The sequence below is a fragment of the Chlorocebus sabaeus genome, chromosome 20, assembly GCF_047675955.1.
Source record: "Chlorocebus sabaeus isolate Y175 chromosome 20, mChlSab1.0.hap1, whole genome shotgun sequence".
NCBI lineage: Eukaryota > Metazoa > Chordata > Mammalia > Primates > Cercopithecidae > Chlorocebus > Chlorocebus sabaeus.
The window spans coordinates 16600166-16616433 of NC_132923.1; the positions used below are offsets into that span (position 1 = coordinate 16600166).

Below are 16268 nucleotides of genomic sequence, written 5' to 3' on the forward strand. Positions count from 1 at the left end.
AACTCCATAATTTCCTTTTGCTCCTGTGATGCGACTCTATTATTGAGAAGAAATGGTATCTTGTCAGTGTCAATTTTACAAAGAAATAATTCTAAACAATTTCAGTCATAGGGTAGCTTTTTTTAAAAATTTTTTTCCTGGAGAAATAATGCATAGTGTAGTATGCGGAATCCTAGAGTTGGCAGGTTTTCAAAAGTGGGGTTCTTTTGTTGTGTAGGTAGGGGTGATGCTAATGAATGGGCGTTAGTCATTAGGGCATGTGTATGAGTGGTAGTTCTCAGATACAGCATTGACATCCCCTCTGTCCCTGGAACTGAGTCCTGGTTTTGTTTTTGATAAGCAATTCCTGGTTTTGTTTTAATAAGCAGGTCATTAGCTGATCTTTGGTGTAAATGTTTTTGATGTGCATAGCTGGTATGTGGGTGGTTACCTACCTGAGAATGTTGTAGTCACAAATGTGTGTTATGGAAGTTTGCAGATTATGGTGGATATCAGGTTTTTCTAACTGCATATTTACAGATGTAGTGAGTGAAAGGAATGTTGGGTCAGTAGGTAAAAGACTTGTGCTCTGGTCCTGTTCAGACATCTTGATTTGTGTATGACTTTGGGCAAGGCCCTTATTTTTTGAGTTGCAGTTTCTTGTGTAAAATGGTGCTAATACCAATTTGCATGCCTCATAGCGTTGTTGTGGGGATCAAATGAGATCACTGTTTATGAGCAGCCTTCTCAGGAGTGAGAAATTGAGGGTTGTGAGCTGACTTTCTGATTTGTTTGGCTGAGGTGTTCACATAAGCCATAGAATGCTTTGTAGGCTTGGGTGGAGGAATGTAGATGGAAATCAGCTGAAAATCCCTGCCGGTTAGAAGCTGAGATGTTAATCCTAAATATATTCTATGGAGTGCTGTCAGATGCTGTGCTTTTCTTCATGATGCCACGTCCATATTAGCTCCATCTTCAGGTAGCATAGGTGCCTGTTACTCTCATTTTACTTGAAGAAACTGACCAGCCAACTGATTTAGGATATGGCTGGCTAACTTCTGAAACTCACATTAGAGTTACTCCTTGAGAGTAAAATCTTGTATTTTCTGAAGATTGCTGCTTTTGGGGTATTTTCTGTGGAGGTGGGTGGGCACACACAAAAACTCATTGTGCTCAAATTTATAAACTTGTTCTTCTTAATAATTTTAAAGCCAGAGTACATTGGATTGGGGGAGGGGAGGATATTAGATTTATTTAGTGTGTTTTAATTTAAAACCTTGTATTTGAGACTTTCTGCGGTAACATATATTTAGGCTCATAGCCAAAGTGATTACAAGGCATTGGTTTTAATATTTTCAGTGAGGTAATGTGTGCTTTAGTGGGGAGGAGAAATGTTATTTAATCACCAGCACTACACTAATAACCACATGTACTAAATCCTTTGTCCCTTTGCTTGAACTGAGGGTTACTTGGTTTTATACTGGTTTTCCAAAGGACTTAATCCTGTTAATGTGATGAGGTGATGGTGGGAAGGACATTCCCATCGAGCTCGAAGTGGTGAAACTGGTAAAACTACCTTTGTAAGTCCCTTTTGTTCAACATGAGTGTCACTCCCATGTCCCTAAAGTAGAATGGAGTTTTACTGGAGAGAATTTTAAGAGTGATAAACAAAAGAGATGGAAATATCTCCTCTGCCAGGTCATTGTGACCATTAAAGACTAGAATAAACTGTCACTTGGCAGATTTTCTTTTTGTCTTATGGGAAATTAAGGACTTGGTTATCCTCTCTTGGAGAGAGAGAGAAAACTACTGGGCCTGCTCCTTAACAGTTTAGCTTGGCTGACATTTTTCAAGCACTTACCATGGTATTATAGCTGGGCTGAGGCTAGGTGGAGCAGACATCACTTAGGTGTTGCCTAGCTCCAGAATCTCTTCTGGTGGAATTCCCTTAGGCTTCCAGACAGGAGGAGTGGCAACAAAGCAGATGAAATGGGAGATAGGCCAGGGCATCTGCTAGCTTGCTTTTCTTTCTTTCTTTCTTTTGTTCGTTCGTTCGTTCGTTCGTTCGTTCTTTCTTTCTCTCTCTCTCTTTCTTTCTTTCTCTCTCTCTTTTGCTTCCTTCCTCTTTCTTTCCTTTCCCTTCCCCTTCCTTCCTTCCTCTTTTCTTTTCTTTTCTTTTTCTTTTCCTTTCCTTTCCTTTCTTTCTTCCTTCCTTCCTTCCTTCTTCCTTTCTTTCCTTCCCTTCCCTTCCCCTTCCCCTTTCCCTTCCCTTTCCCTTTCCTTCTCTCTCTCTTTCCTCTAGAAGTTTATGAATCATTTGTGAGAGTCCGGGAAACACTGGGCTCAAGAAAGCCAACAGCCCTTCTAGGGCTTACCCCCCATTTTAAAATTTAATATATTGGAATTTATATTGTTTCTTTTGATCGGAGATCTTCAGACTGAAGCTGGAGAGAAATCTTTTGACCTCTCTAGAACAAAGAAAGCCTTTATCAAAGACAATGTAACTTTTTGAGTTTGGCAAATTAGGTGTTGCTGCAAATGGAGAAACTCACAGTTCTCTTCTGTACTTAAAGACACAAACATGGAAAGTTTAAGTTCCAATATGGTCACTTAATATATACAAAATTTTCTATCTTTGCTGTCTTTGTCATTCCAGCAACAACTGGATGAGCAAATAGAATGATTGTGAGCACTTGCAAACCAGATTGTGACTGTTAGTGTGTTGAGCTGCTTTTTTATTAAAATGACTGCTACAGCTCTGCACAAATCTGAGTAGTCTTGAAGATAAATTCTTGCTTGCATTTCCAGTAAAGAAAGAATATGAGTAATCAAAAGGCTGATGGAGTTGGAGGACTGGTGTTTTTAAGAGGAACTGATTTGGACATTGAGATTATCAGCTTCTCACCAAATATCATTAAGTACACATTTTTATTTTTTCTGTTGACCAGGAGGCCCAAGTTGTGTTGATGTGGGACATAGATGTATGTCTGAAGAAGCAAAGCAAGGGAGAATAAAATAAATAAAAATTGAAGTTTACGGCTATATATATATATATATATTTTTCAGACGGAGCCCAGGCTGGAGTGCAGTGGCATGATCTCAGTTTATTGCAAGCTCCACCTGCAGGGTTCACACCATTCTCCTGCCTCAGCCTCCGAGTAGCTGGGACTATAGGCGCCTGCCACCACACACAGCTAATTTTTTTTTTTTTTTGTATTTTTAGTAGAGACGGGGTTTCACCGTGTTAGCCAGGATGGTCTCAATCTCCTAACCTTGTGATCCGCCGCCTCGGCCTCCCAAAGTGCTGGGATTACAGGCATGAGCCACTGTGCCTGGCCGTTTAGGGCTATATTTTATGTTTTTTTTCTCCCTTTAGTATTTAATAAAGATATGATATTTTTCTATTATCTGCCTTCCTCTGTTCCAAGGTTTTTGGCCTCAGGTGTGTTCTCTGGAAATGGCAATGATGGGCATTAATATCTTCATATTTAGATATTTTCCTCACAGTGCTAGTTTCTGAGCTTATTTGAAATATCCTGGGTATGAGTTGAGGGTTTAGGATCTTTTGAAGCACTTGGATTTAGACAGTTCTCAGTGATGTGTACAGGAATTTGGGTACAGGAATACTATTCACAGGTGAACAGAGTTTGGTTTTGGCTGAAGGCATATTATCTGACCCAGATAATAATATAAAAATAATCTAAATGTTAGAACCTTAGCTTCTGCGAACACTGACTTGAGAATAGTTAGCCATATATGTAGTTGGACTTTATGTAGGACTAACCAATCTCCTCTGCACTATTTTTGCACAGTACATTGATTATGGTATCCCTGATGACCTCTGTCCCCCATCCTTGTTAAAGACCTGGAAATTTGCAGCATTTTTTTCTTTCTTATTTTACTTTTCTACCCAGCTTTGTGAATAGCCTTCATTGCTGCCACCCAAGGATGCTTTAAAAAGGCTGTGAGGAAGGATGCATGTGGGGAAATCTGAGGCTTTTCTTTGGATTTTCCCTGTTTTGTTTTGGGAAGTATCTGTGATTTTATATAATAATATGTAGCAATCTTAGGTTTTTCTATTTTCATTTTTAACATAATTTTGATTTAATTTTAATTTCTCTTTGGGTGTCTACCTCTAAATTAACAAACACGAGAAATTGTCGGCTCCATTTAAAAAGTGTTCTGGTCTGGGCGCGGTGGCTCACACCTGTAATCCCAGCACTTTTTGCGGGCGGATCACGAGGTCAGGAGATCGAGACCACGGTGAAACCCCGTCTCTACTAAAAATACAGAAAATTAGCCAGGCGTGGTGGCGGGCGCCTGTAGTCCCACCTACTCGGGAGGCTGAGGCAGGAGAATGGCGTCAACCCGGGAAGCAGAGCTTGCAGTGAGCAAAGATCGTGCCACTGCACTCCAGCCTGGGTGACACAGTGAGACTCCCATCTCAAAAAAAAAAAAAAGTGTTCTGAACAATTTAAGCTAAAAAAGTATGTTGTTTCTTTTGGGTATAGCAAGAAGATTATATATATTTATAAATTTTTTTCCAGCAAGGGTACTTAAAAGCATGTACTTAAAATTAAGGACTTAAAAAAACTAAGCTGTACTTAACAAAATAGTCTTTAGAAAGCTTTAAAAAGGGAGGGTTTACTAAAAGCACAGGAAATTGGTGACAGGCAAAATTTGTCTTGATAATAGTACAAATAAAGATAGTGGAACAGAACAGATAATACAAGATATGAGACAAGACAATAGGATAACACTTCATATTTACCTTTTTTGACCACTGAGCAGCACACAAATATGTAGCCCTTTTTGTAGATAATAATTTAATTTCTAGATATGATACAGCTTCTTCCTCACTGTTGGATTTTATTACACTGAGATCTTGAACCTTTTGGACATGTAAACTCTGTGATCATATTGGTCAATGTCATTTTACAAAGAGATACTTACACTGAAGTGTTGTTTGGATCTCGTTGGTGCTTATTGTTCTGCTGATGTGTATTAGTGAATCTACTCATGGGGAAGATAATACTATAAAATAAAAACAGACTATCTTAGTTTCCCATTCAGTTGGAATTTTTTTATTACTCTGTTTTCTATGTTTTTCATTTAGATGTAATTATTTTGGCTTGCATTCAACCTACTTCAGTCAGTTTTTACCATAATACACGTGGCTTAAGATTTATAGGAGGCTAAGAGTGGAGAGTGTATCTTCATTCATGCAAATTGTAAGAAAGGAACTTTCAAAGCTGTTTTAGTTTTGCAAAGATTAGAAAAGTACAATTCTACTTTCTCAACTTTTCATCCGTGTTAAAGGCCTGGAAATTTGCATTTTTTTTCTTATTTTACTTTTCTGTTTGTTACACAAAGTGAAATTGCACACATAAACATACACGCTGAAGGTTGGGTTTATCCATAGGTTTTGTCTTAATTATAGCTATTTAGTTTATTGAATATCTTATTGAATATTGAGTACCTGCTGTGGTCCAGGCACCTTCTTAGGTCCCAGGTGTACAAAGATGAGCCAATTATGGTTACTGCCTCTATGGAATTTCCATAGAAGTGGGAGAGAGAGAGATGAGTGAGCCAGCACTTATAATACACCTACCTAGGATAAAATGGGAGCACGGAAGAGGAACATCTGTATCAGTGGGTCCCTGAATGCTTCTTCAGGAAAATAATGCTTTATCTATGATTTGAAGTATAGTTGGAATTTAGCAAGATAGAGAAAAAGGAAAAGGAGGTAAAATGTTTTTCAGGTGAAAGAATGTACATGGATACATATGGAGGTGATCATTATTAGCAAATTGGCTACATCCTGATTTGTAAGTATTTGTGGATTTTTTCAAACCTTATATTTCATGTAGAAGAGCTGAATGCATTAGTCTCATCTCCAAAATCCAGGAATTGAAATTTAACCCATGCATAAATTGAATTTTTTTCTGAAGTCTTTAATAAGAGAAAAATAAAAGAAAAAAAACCACACAGTGTGTAGTAGATTTCAATATAACACAGCAAACATTGATGAATTTTTTTTGCAATAAGTTCAATATTATAAAATAGAACAAAATTGGAATTTTTAAAACCAAAAATTATTCTAGATTTATCAGCTAACTGGAATGTTTTTTTATAGTATGAAAATTCTATTAGTAATATAAAAATATTCATTTATAAGTTGTTTTTGTTGATTATATTTTCTTAAATTAAGGTATATTTTCAGTTTTTGAAAAGCAATAATAATTTGCTGTGACCCTATAGCCCAGTTCTTAACTTTTGGATCTGATATTAGCATCTCTTAGGTAGGAAACACATTTTCTATATGATAATATCTGTAAAGAGCACAAAAATCCTTGGAACACTGTTAGGAAAACAAAATTGGTGTCTCCCTTATTGCTCTTTTTTTTTTTCCTTTTAATCAAGACAGATTTCAAGGAGGAAGACAGATGTTTCTCCACTTCGTTTTTATTTAAATGTACCACTTGGGATTTGAAACTTCCGCACTTCTTCTGTTTGTTTGGATTTTTTTTTTTTCATGGCTTAATCCCAAAAAATGGAATGAAAAATTTAGTGAAAGTTTTGTTGTTTGAAATTGCAGGGTGCTATGAGAATTATTGCAAATCCCTGATGTCTCCTGGTCTGCCCTCAATTCTCCTATTTTTGGTAATAATGCAGGCAGTCGTTTTAGAAAACTTTGCTTTTTTCATTTTGCTGAGCCTCTTCCAGAGGCCATGTGCCAGAATCAACAGCAGCCAACCACAGCCAAGATCCTAGGGCATAAACTCAGACTTCATCTCTCTCAAATATTGCTACTTGAAATTTGCATAAACGTTGAAGAAAAAGTTAAAAGAGCCCTGTATAACTCCTCTTCATGTATTTTAGGAGTCCCAGACAGTCAAGACATTAAAATTTCTTCTGACTGAGCAGTGGATCTAAGCACAGATACCACACTGCAGACAGGGAGGAAGATATGAAAAAAAATCATGTGAGATAGACAACAGACAGAGGCTTATTTGAAGAGGCTACAAAGCAACAAGTAATGCCAATTTAAAACGATTACATGTTAATGGCAACAAGTAAAACACATTGAAGGCTGCTCAGATTACACTGGCTGAAGTACAGACTTAATTACTCATGTTAGAAATGCCTAAAACAAAGGGAGGCTTTTAAGCCAGTAATACGTAGCTGGTATGACATTGAAAAGCATTGGAAAACCTAGGTAAATGCCTAAAGGAAATTTTAAGGGAGATTCTATCAAGTCTGGATACCTTAGCCTTGTCCTTAAATGAATAAATTTCTGAGGCACTGGAACTGGTTAAAATCAATGGCAGCTTACTGTGTTATTTGCAGTTTTTATATACTTGGGGCTGATAAACCTAAATAAACAAAAGAACCTTGTCTGGATTGAGTTACAGTTAGTGCTGAACATCAAGGGTTCATATTGTATTTCTTCAAAGTTCTTTTTGGAGTGATGCTGAGATTGGTATTAAGAAGGTATGCCAAGGGTATGTATTGGCAATTTTTATTTTGTTTGTATTTATCTTAGAGTCATTTGGGTAGGTCACATTCTCTCTGCCCCTACTCCCAACCTCTCCTCATTAGATTGTAAGGACCATGAGGACAGACATTGTTTGTTTTATTTGTGTTTAATTTTCATGCAGTGCCCTAATAGGGGACAATGCTCACAGTAGTTGCTCAATAAATATTAGTGGAACTGTATTAAAACTGAGTTTTTGCTCACATATATTGTTTATTTTACCTTTAGTGGATCACTTCTCTTTATGCCTTCAGTGCTATACTTTTTTAAAAGAAGTGTGTTAGTCTGTTTTGCATTGCTCTAAAGGAATACCTGAGGCTGAATAATTCATAAGGAAAATAAGTTTATTTGGCTAATAGCTCTGCAGATTGTACAAGAAGTTTAGAGCCAACATCTGCTTCTGGTGAGGGCTCAAAAAACTTTCATGGCTGAAGGTGAAGAGAGAGCAGGTATGTAACATGGCAAGAGAGGAGGGAGCAATTTATAGGTTCTTTCAAACAACCAGCTCACATGGTAGTGAGAACTCACTCATTACTGCAGGTGGGCACCAAGCTATTCATGAGAAATCTGCCCCCATAACCTAAACACCTCCCAGTAGGCCCCACCTTCATCATTAAGGATTACATTTCAACACGAAGTTTGGAAGGGACAAAATAGCCAAATTATATCAAGCACAAAGAAGAAACAGAAAAGGTCAATGGTGGAGCTAGTATTCAAACCCAGATTCATCTAATTTCTACATCCATGCTTTCAACTGCTTATCTGCATTGCTTCAAATATTCAGAAAAGAAGAAATGTTTTCTATATCCCAGGAACTTAAAAGTGAAAAAGCAGAGAGCTAGAAGACCATGTAGTGCTGAATTGAGAGTCATGAGTGTTACAAGGATAGGGGATGGTGGCCCTGTGAGGACCAGAACCCTCCAGGGGAAGCTTTCTGGGTGAGACAAGAGGTGAACTGGGCCTTGAAGGAATGGGTAGAATTTAGATGGTAATGAGGAAGGCAGCAATCAGAGGAAGCAGACATGTATGGAGGAATGGAATTGAGTTCATTGGTGATTTGTTCAGGAAAGAGGGCATAAACTGGGCAGAGAATGCAGTGGAAGTGGTGGGGAGTAATACTGGGCAGGTAAGGTAAGCTCTGATCTGGAAGGCCAGCATGGGAGCCTAGACTGGTTGAAGTAAGAAATGGCTTGTCCTTGGAAGAAAACGTGCCAGACTTGGTACTGTGTGAAGGTACTGCACAGACCTCCCAACTGGTTCTTAGGAGAGCCAAACTGAGGTTAAGTTCTGAGAACTAAGTAAGAACTGACAGCCATTGTGTGTTAGAAAGTGGTGGGGCAACATGTTACAAGTAGTGCTTCTGGAAGGTTAGATGCTATTATAATAAAATCATTGCCATTTTGGGGAGCTGGGAAAATGGATGTCTTCAGTCTAGTCTAAAAAGGGGTGATTTGAATAAGCTTATGTAAGAAAGAAAAGAAAAGCCTTTTTACTCGCTGGACCATTTCATAATCTTGACTTTTGTCAAACATAAATCTGTGTCATTTTTCTTATTTAAAACAGCTGAGTAGTTTACTCTCCTACTTAGAGCTGTGATCCTTATCATGGGCTCTTGTGATCTAACCCCAGCCTGCCTCCCTGGCCACTCTCCTTGCTTAACAACCTCTAGCCATATGACCCTGGAATACCAGTCTCTCCCACTTCAAGGCCTTTACACTTGTTGTTTCCTCTGCCTGGGATGCTCTTCCCTCATATCTTCATGACACTTGTTCATTTACATTGTAGCTCAAAGCATACCTCCTCAGGGAGGCCTTTCCTAGACACTGTATGAGGTATGCTCCTACACCCCCAGCCTTCATGATTGCTTTTTATCCCATTACTGGGTTTTGTTTCCAGTGGAACTTATCACTTATTACTGTCCAAAATGATTTTATTTATTAATTTTTTAGCCACCTTTCTCTTATAGAAATAAGATTCCTGAGGACAGGGAGTTTATTCATTATACTACAGTATCCCTGACATCAGGACCTGTGCCTGCTGTGCCATAGTAGATGCTTTCTAAATATGTTCTGAATATTAGGTAGCTAGTTCCCAACTGCACGGCCCTGAAAGTGTATGAAAATTGGAAATTGGCTTCTAGATTTTTGTATTACATTGCCAAGTGATGGAGTGATGAGATTGAAATCTACTGCTTTTTGCCCTTTTTTTTTTTTTTTTTTTTGGTGGAGTAGAGGAGGGCCTCTACAAGCAGCAGATACACACAGTAAATAAGATTTATTTCAGCCAGCAAGTATTTATTGACATGAAAATTGGGGGAAAAAGTGACTCTTTGTGAGTGACTAGTTTCTTGGAGTCTATTAAAGCATCAGTTTAAGCATCAATTCTCTATGGTATGATTTAATGTTTCTTTTTTTATTTTATAAACATGAAGCTGCCTTCAATTTTATTGTTAAATTTAAATGTTTTACATTGGAAAAAAGTAAATTGAATTTTAAAATGAGGTCTTTCCCAGTCTCACTTTCATGATTTCAGGTTATCAAAGTTTTAATTTCTCTTTGTATGGAAGATAATTATAATATTCATTTTTGCTCCTGAGTAAAGCCACGAGTCTCAAGATTATTTTTCTTTTTTAAAAATTAGAATTGTCAATTTATAGTTGTATACATTTATGGGGTACAAAGTGATGTTATAATTTACAAATTCAATGTAGAACAATTGTATCCTTCATCTCAAATATTTAACATTTTTTGAAATTTACTCTGTTAGCAATTTTGAAATGTACAATACTCTATTATTAACCATATTCACCACACTATGCAATAGATCTCAAACATACAAAAAAAATAATCTTGTCTTAACTGTAGCTTTGTACCCATTGACCATCAGGCCCGTAGCTTCTGTAACCATCATTCTCCTCTTTGCTTCTATGATTTTGATGGTTTTTAATTCTACATATAAGTGAGAACATGCTGTATTTGTCTTTCTCTGCCTTATTTCACTTAGCATAATGTTCTCCAATGCTATCCATGTTGTCTCAAATGACAGAATTTCTTTCTAAAGGCTGCATAGTATTCCACTCTGTATATCTACCACTTTTTTTTTTCTTGTTTTTTGAGACAAAGTCTCACTCTGTCACCCAGGCTGGAGTGCAGTGGCGCGATCTCAGGTCACTGCAACCTCTGCCCCCCAGTTTCAAACAGTTCTTCTGCCTCAGTCTCCTGAATAGCTGGGATTACAGACGTGCTGTAATTTTTGTGCTTTTAGTAGAGACGGGGTTTCACCATCTTGGCCAGGCTGGTCTTGAACTCCTGACCTCATGATCCACCTGCCTCGGCCGCCCAAAGTGCTGGGATTACAGGCGTGAGTCACTGCACCTGTCCTATCTACCACCTTTTATTTATCCATTCATCTGTTGAGGGACACTTCCATAACTTAGTATGGGTGTACAGACATCTTTTCGATAAACTGATTTAAAATATTTGGGGTAGATACCCAGCAGTGGGATTACCGGATCATGTGGTGATTCTATTTTTAGTTTTTTGAGGAACCTCTGCACTGTTTTCCACAATGGTTGTACTAATTTACATTCCCATTAACAGAGTAGAATGGTTCCATTTCTCCACATCCTGTTTATTCAGGCAGTATATTATCATCTAAATCATCTATGACCTCTATATTATATAGCTTTTGAGTATTTTTAAAAGTGGACACTCAAGCTTTCATATATTTGTTGTCAATGTGTGGTTCCTCAGACCTGTGGTGTCAACATCACCTGGGAATTTGTTAGGAATGCAGATTCCTAGGCTTCCTATGGACTTAATCAGAAATTGTGGGGGTCAAGTCCAACACTCTTTTTTAAAAAGCCCTCCAAGTGATTCCAGTGCTTGCTGAAGTTTGAGAACCATGGCTCAGTAAATATTAAAGGTTCAAGGTAGCATGATCCCACAAATCAGCCAAGTGGCATTAATTATTAGCCTGGTAAGCCCACCTTCTTTTCAGTCACTGAGTTTGATTGGTTCACTAAGGCTAGGCTGTAAAGTTATTTGCTAGATTGATTGCTACATATTGACTTTGGGTTGTTTGTATTTCTCTGAACCTGTCACTGTAATGATTTGTCAGGACACTTAATAGGAATAGGCCGTGATTTTTGCACCCATGGCATTCTGAGTCATGGGTGGCTGGGTCTTTATGCACTCCAGGATAGGTTTCTTCAGGCACTGGGCATGCCATTCATGTACTTTTAAGGCGGGAGCTGTCGCTGGTGGATCACAGGGTATCTTCAGGGACATTTAGTTCACTCTCAGCTTGGTTTACAGGTAGGGAAATTGAGCCCCCGTGAAGTTGTGCTTTGCTTGCAGTTAGAGGTACAGACAGGATTTCAGGTCTCCTGAGTCCCTCCACTGCACCAGGATTCCTGCAGGGGGACAGAGCTACAGCTTTTTCTGTGCCTACAGGACATTCCTTTCCTACTGTGAGGGTTTTATTTATTTATCATTTTATTTAAAGAAAAAAAGTAAATAGAAAAAACCCCGGAAGTTCTCACTGAAACTAATAAAAGTGTCTAAAGAGAATGAAAAAATCAGTTTGAGAACTTTGGTATGGAGGAAATAACCTGACATTAACTGTTTTAATTATAGTTGTTGCATTGGGCTTATCAGTGTGGGAAGAGGGAGCATTTGAGCCTTACAGGGAAGTGGGATATGGACAGCAAGATGACCCTCTTCCTGAATTTGCCTGTTTGGGCCTGCAGCCTGGTGACTCTTTGTGTGATCCCAGCAGCTGTCATAGAGATGGGCTGGACTTAGCAGAGACCTGGGTCCTAGGCCCAGCCCTGCCCACTGGCTAGTGGTACAATGCCCCATGAAGAGGCCACTTATTCTCTCTGGCCTTCACTATTGGTAAATGGGTATAATAATATCCACCCTGCGAATCCTGAGAAATTTCAGGGAGTGGGAAGCAGTGTATCTTGGTGGTTAAGGGCAGAGTCTCTGGATTCAAATTCTGGCTTTCTAACTCACTGGTATGACAGTAGGCAGGCCACTTATCCTTCCTGTTTTCTCACCTGAGAATGGGTATAATGAAATGTACTTCTAAGGGTTGTTGTGAAGATTGAATTAGTTAGCTACTTTATGTAAAGTACTTAGGACAGTGCCTGGTATTTAGTAAGTTCTATGTGTTAGCTCCTATTATTATTACTATTACCATTAAAAATATTATTTTAAGGATGGGATGCATTTTCTGTAAACATGTTCTCAAATGATTCCACTACTGGATACAATATGGGGCAAATAAAGGGCTTTTATGCAGTAATTGGTGGAGGAGTTGTTCTGGCATCCAGCTTGCACCTGGGCTATTGGTTTTGATGCCAGGGATGGGCAGGCCTAGAGTCTCTGATCTTGCACAATTTATGCATAGAGTGCTGTGGTTAGAGGAAGCTTGGAGTGGGAACTTCTCAGTTTTGCTTTCAGGTTTTTATACATTAACTATCATAAGAGATGGACATCTTAATAACCTCCAAGGAAGAGTTCATGAGCTTCAATTTTGATATTTGTTGTTTGACTAGGTTTCTTTCTGTCTTACCTTTCCAGTTGTTAGGGTTCTCGATATGTATTTTGGTGATGAATATTTCAACTCTAAAAGCTAAGCAATCAAGATACTGTAATTATCCAGCAAGTGATTGGCAGATTTTGCGTAGACTTCTTCCATTCTTGGCTGAAATCAATGAAAATTTCTACTATTGCTGTTGTTTTTGTTCTTTTTTCTGAATAGTCTGTTTTTGGGAGGGCCTCAGATGTAAAGTGCCTTTTCATTGTCTTTTAAAGGGAATGGGGGAATCAAGAGTTTGAGAATTTTTATTTTATCTCCTTCTATTTATTTTGATACTCTCTCTACAATCTGTATTCATGTTCTACTCCCCATCTTTTTATGGGCCCCTTAAAGCTAGAGATTATGTTTATTCATTTATGTATTCCATTTCTCCTTTTTTCTGGATCCTAATTTTGTGCCTGGTACATACTAGGCTCTCAATTTCAGTTTGTTGAATGACTGTTATTGCTGTTTCTGATTACTTCTTGAAGTGGTCTGTTTTAAAACTTCACCTGAAGGCTAAGTAATTCATCAATATAATGGTGATCTATTATTTATCTAACATTTTCCTAGACATTCATTGATGAATCCTTAGAATACTCATCTGAAGTATCTAAATCCCAAGATAATCTGTCATGTCATAGATGGTATGGCTTTAATTTTTAATTGGGAGAAGGAGATGTAACAGCTGGAGATACTGGAACACAGAAAAGTAAGAGCATCATTCAAGACCACAAACATGGTTGTTGTTGGAAGATACTTTTGGGATAGGCTTCTGTGCTAGAAGCCAAAAAATAAAAAGCTGATTAAAACTCTAAAAAGAAACCCAAATTAGGTGGGAATGAATGTTGATCTGGATTGGATTACTCTTCTTTGGTGTCTTAGGGTTATGATTAGTGACTTACTTCTAATGTGCATTTGTTTCTATTTTTAGCCTTGCAGTGTCGAGATGGCTATGAACCCTGTGTAAATGAAGGAATGTGTGTTACCTACCACAATGGCACAGGATACTGCAAGTAAGTTTTTCTCTTCATATATTTTCTTTTTGCAATAGAACACTGGACAAGATTTGGCTCTACTCCTCTATTTTTAATACTTCCATGGAATGTTACTGGTTCTTGAGCTTTCCTGGTACAGATTTTGGTTGGGGGTGAGGATGGAAGGATGTGGATGCCAGAAAATTAGTTAATAAGAACTTCTTACTATCTTACTGTTATCTTTCTCACCATGAAAAAGACTTTTCAGTGGGTGGCTAGTTAATATATATGGGGTAGGCCGGGTGTGGTGGCTCACACTGGTAATCCCAGCACTTTAGGAAGCTGAAGTAGGTGGATCACGGGGTCAGAAGTTCAAGACCAGCCTGGCCAACATAGTGAAACACTGTCTCTACTAAAAATACAAAAATTAGCTGGGTGTGGTGGCACATGCCTGTAGTCCCAGCTACTCAGGAGGCTGAGGCAGGAGAATGACTTGAAACCAGGAGGTGAAGGTTGCAGTGAGCTGAGACCATGCCATTGCATCTAGCCTGGGTGACAGAGCAAGTTTCCGTCTCCAAAAAAAAAAAAAAAAAAAAAAATACACACACACACACACACACGTATATATACACATATATACATATATACACACACACACATATATATATGTATAGTAGATTCCCTTGTGTTTTTCAGTTTAAGGCATACTCTTAGAGTCTCCCCTTAACGTGTTAACTATGATCTTGTTTTTAAGTGAAACCAAATAGATATTAACTTTAATATTCTGCCCAGTATAAGTGAATATTATATTCATATTTGTTTTCTAGTGTAAAAAATCTAATTCTGAAAGTGCGACAGTGAGAAAGGAAGATGTATGCATATGTGTAGATGGGGCGGGGAGCAGGGGCTGTGAGTGTGTATTATTATATGGGGATAAAAGAGTAAAGATGAAGGAAAACGTAGGCTAGTTCTTAAGAGCATTTTTTTTTCCTTTTTTCTCCAACCATCTGCTCTAGCCAAGACATTTTGTTTGTTTGAAGAAGGCTGTGAGATAATTTCATGATAGCTTTTCTAGGTTTCCTCCAAATAATTTTTTTTCTTCTACCTCAATTGAAAATTTTTGAGAGGAATGTATATCCATTCTATTTATTTCAGGGAAGACGCTGGAGAAATAAGATTTGGTAATATGAAATTTCTCTTCCTTCACTTTTGTGAGGAGTAATTTTTCTTTGCTTTGGTAGAGGTACTTGCTTAATAAGCATTTTACATGAGTTTATCCAACACATTTTTATTTCTTACCAGAAATGTAATTACAGCTTTTTTCCAGTGAGATCTGTTCTGACACCAGGATTTAGTTTTTTAATGTTATAAACAAGATTAATTTTTTCACGTTAGAAATGATTTTCTTCACTAAAGTGAAAATATTCTAAGCTGTGATGACAGTAAAGCTTAACAATAGGTTGTTTGGATTGGAATAAAGATAACATTGGAAATAAAGTTTTTATGTAGCTTGTTATGGGCTGCTCATTTAGTTTTTTTCTAGCTAGGGGAAAAAAGTGTGGTGTATTCTCCTCTAAGAATGGAGATACAACTGGAGATAATAAGGGAGGGAACTTAATACCTTAGAGTTGGCCACTAAAATCTTGTTCAGTCTCTTTGTGACATTTGGCGCCTTAGTTGCTTGCTTTATTCTGTTATTCAACTCTTGTGGTAGTTAACCCCATTGCATTATGGTCATTTGTTGATGTGTTTCTTCTACTAGAACGTGAGGTCTTAGTCTTACGCATTTTTTGCATAGTTAATGACTAGTACAGTGCCTGGTATAGTTATTGTATAACAATGTGTTTCTTAAACTAAAAGGTGCTAAGTAGATATCATCATGCACATGTTTCTTATCTATTTATGTTAAATAAGAAGACACTGGTTCTCTCCTTTAAAAATTTCAGTGTGGTGATTCCTCAAGGATTTAGAACCAGAAATACCATTTGACCCAGCAGTCAATATATTACTGGGTATATACTTAAAGGATTATAAATCATTCTACTATAAGGACACATGCACATGTATGTTTATTGCAGCACTATAGTAGAAAAGACTTGGAACAAACCCAAATGCCCAACAATGATAGACTGGATAAAGAAAATGTAGCACGTTTACACCATAGAATACTTTGCAGCCATGAAAAAGAA

The 16268-nt window shown here is 37.8% G+C and overlaps 1 protein-coding gene across 1 annotated transcript in view; it reads left to right on the forward strand.

Annotated features, from left to right (window-relative positions):
- The window catches only part of NOTCH2 (notch receptor 2), a 158506-nt gene that overhangs the window by 26528 nt on the left and 115710 nt on the right, over positions 1–16268 (forward strand). Inside the window, exon 2 of the mRNA XM_007977333.3 lies at positions 14037–14118. Within this exon, the coding sequence (XP_007975524.2) occupies positions 14037–14118 (82 nt within the window). The remainder of the gene's footprint in view (positions 1–14036; positions 14119–16268) is intronic.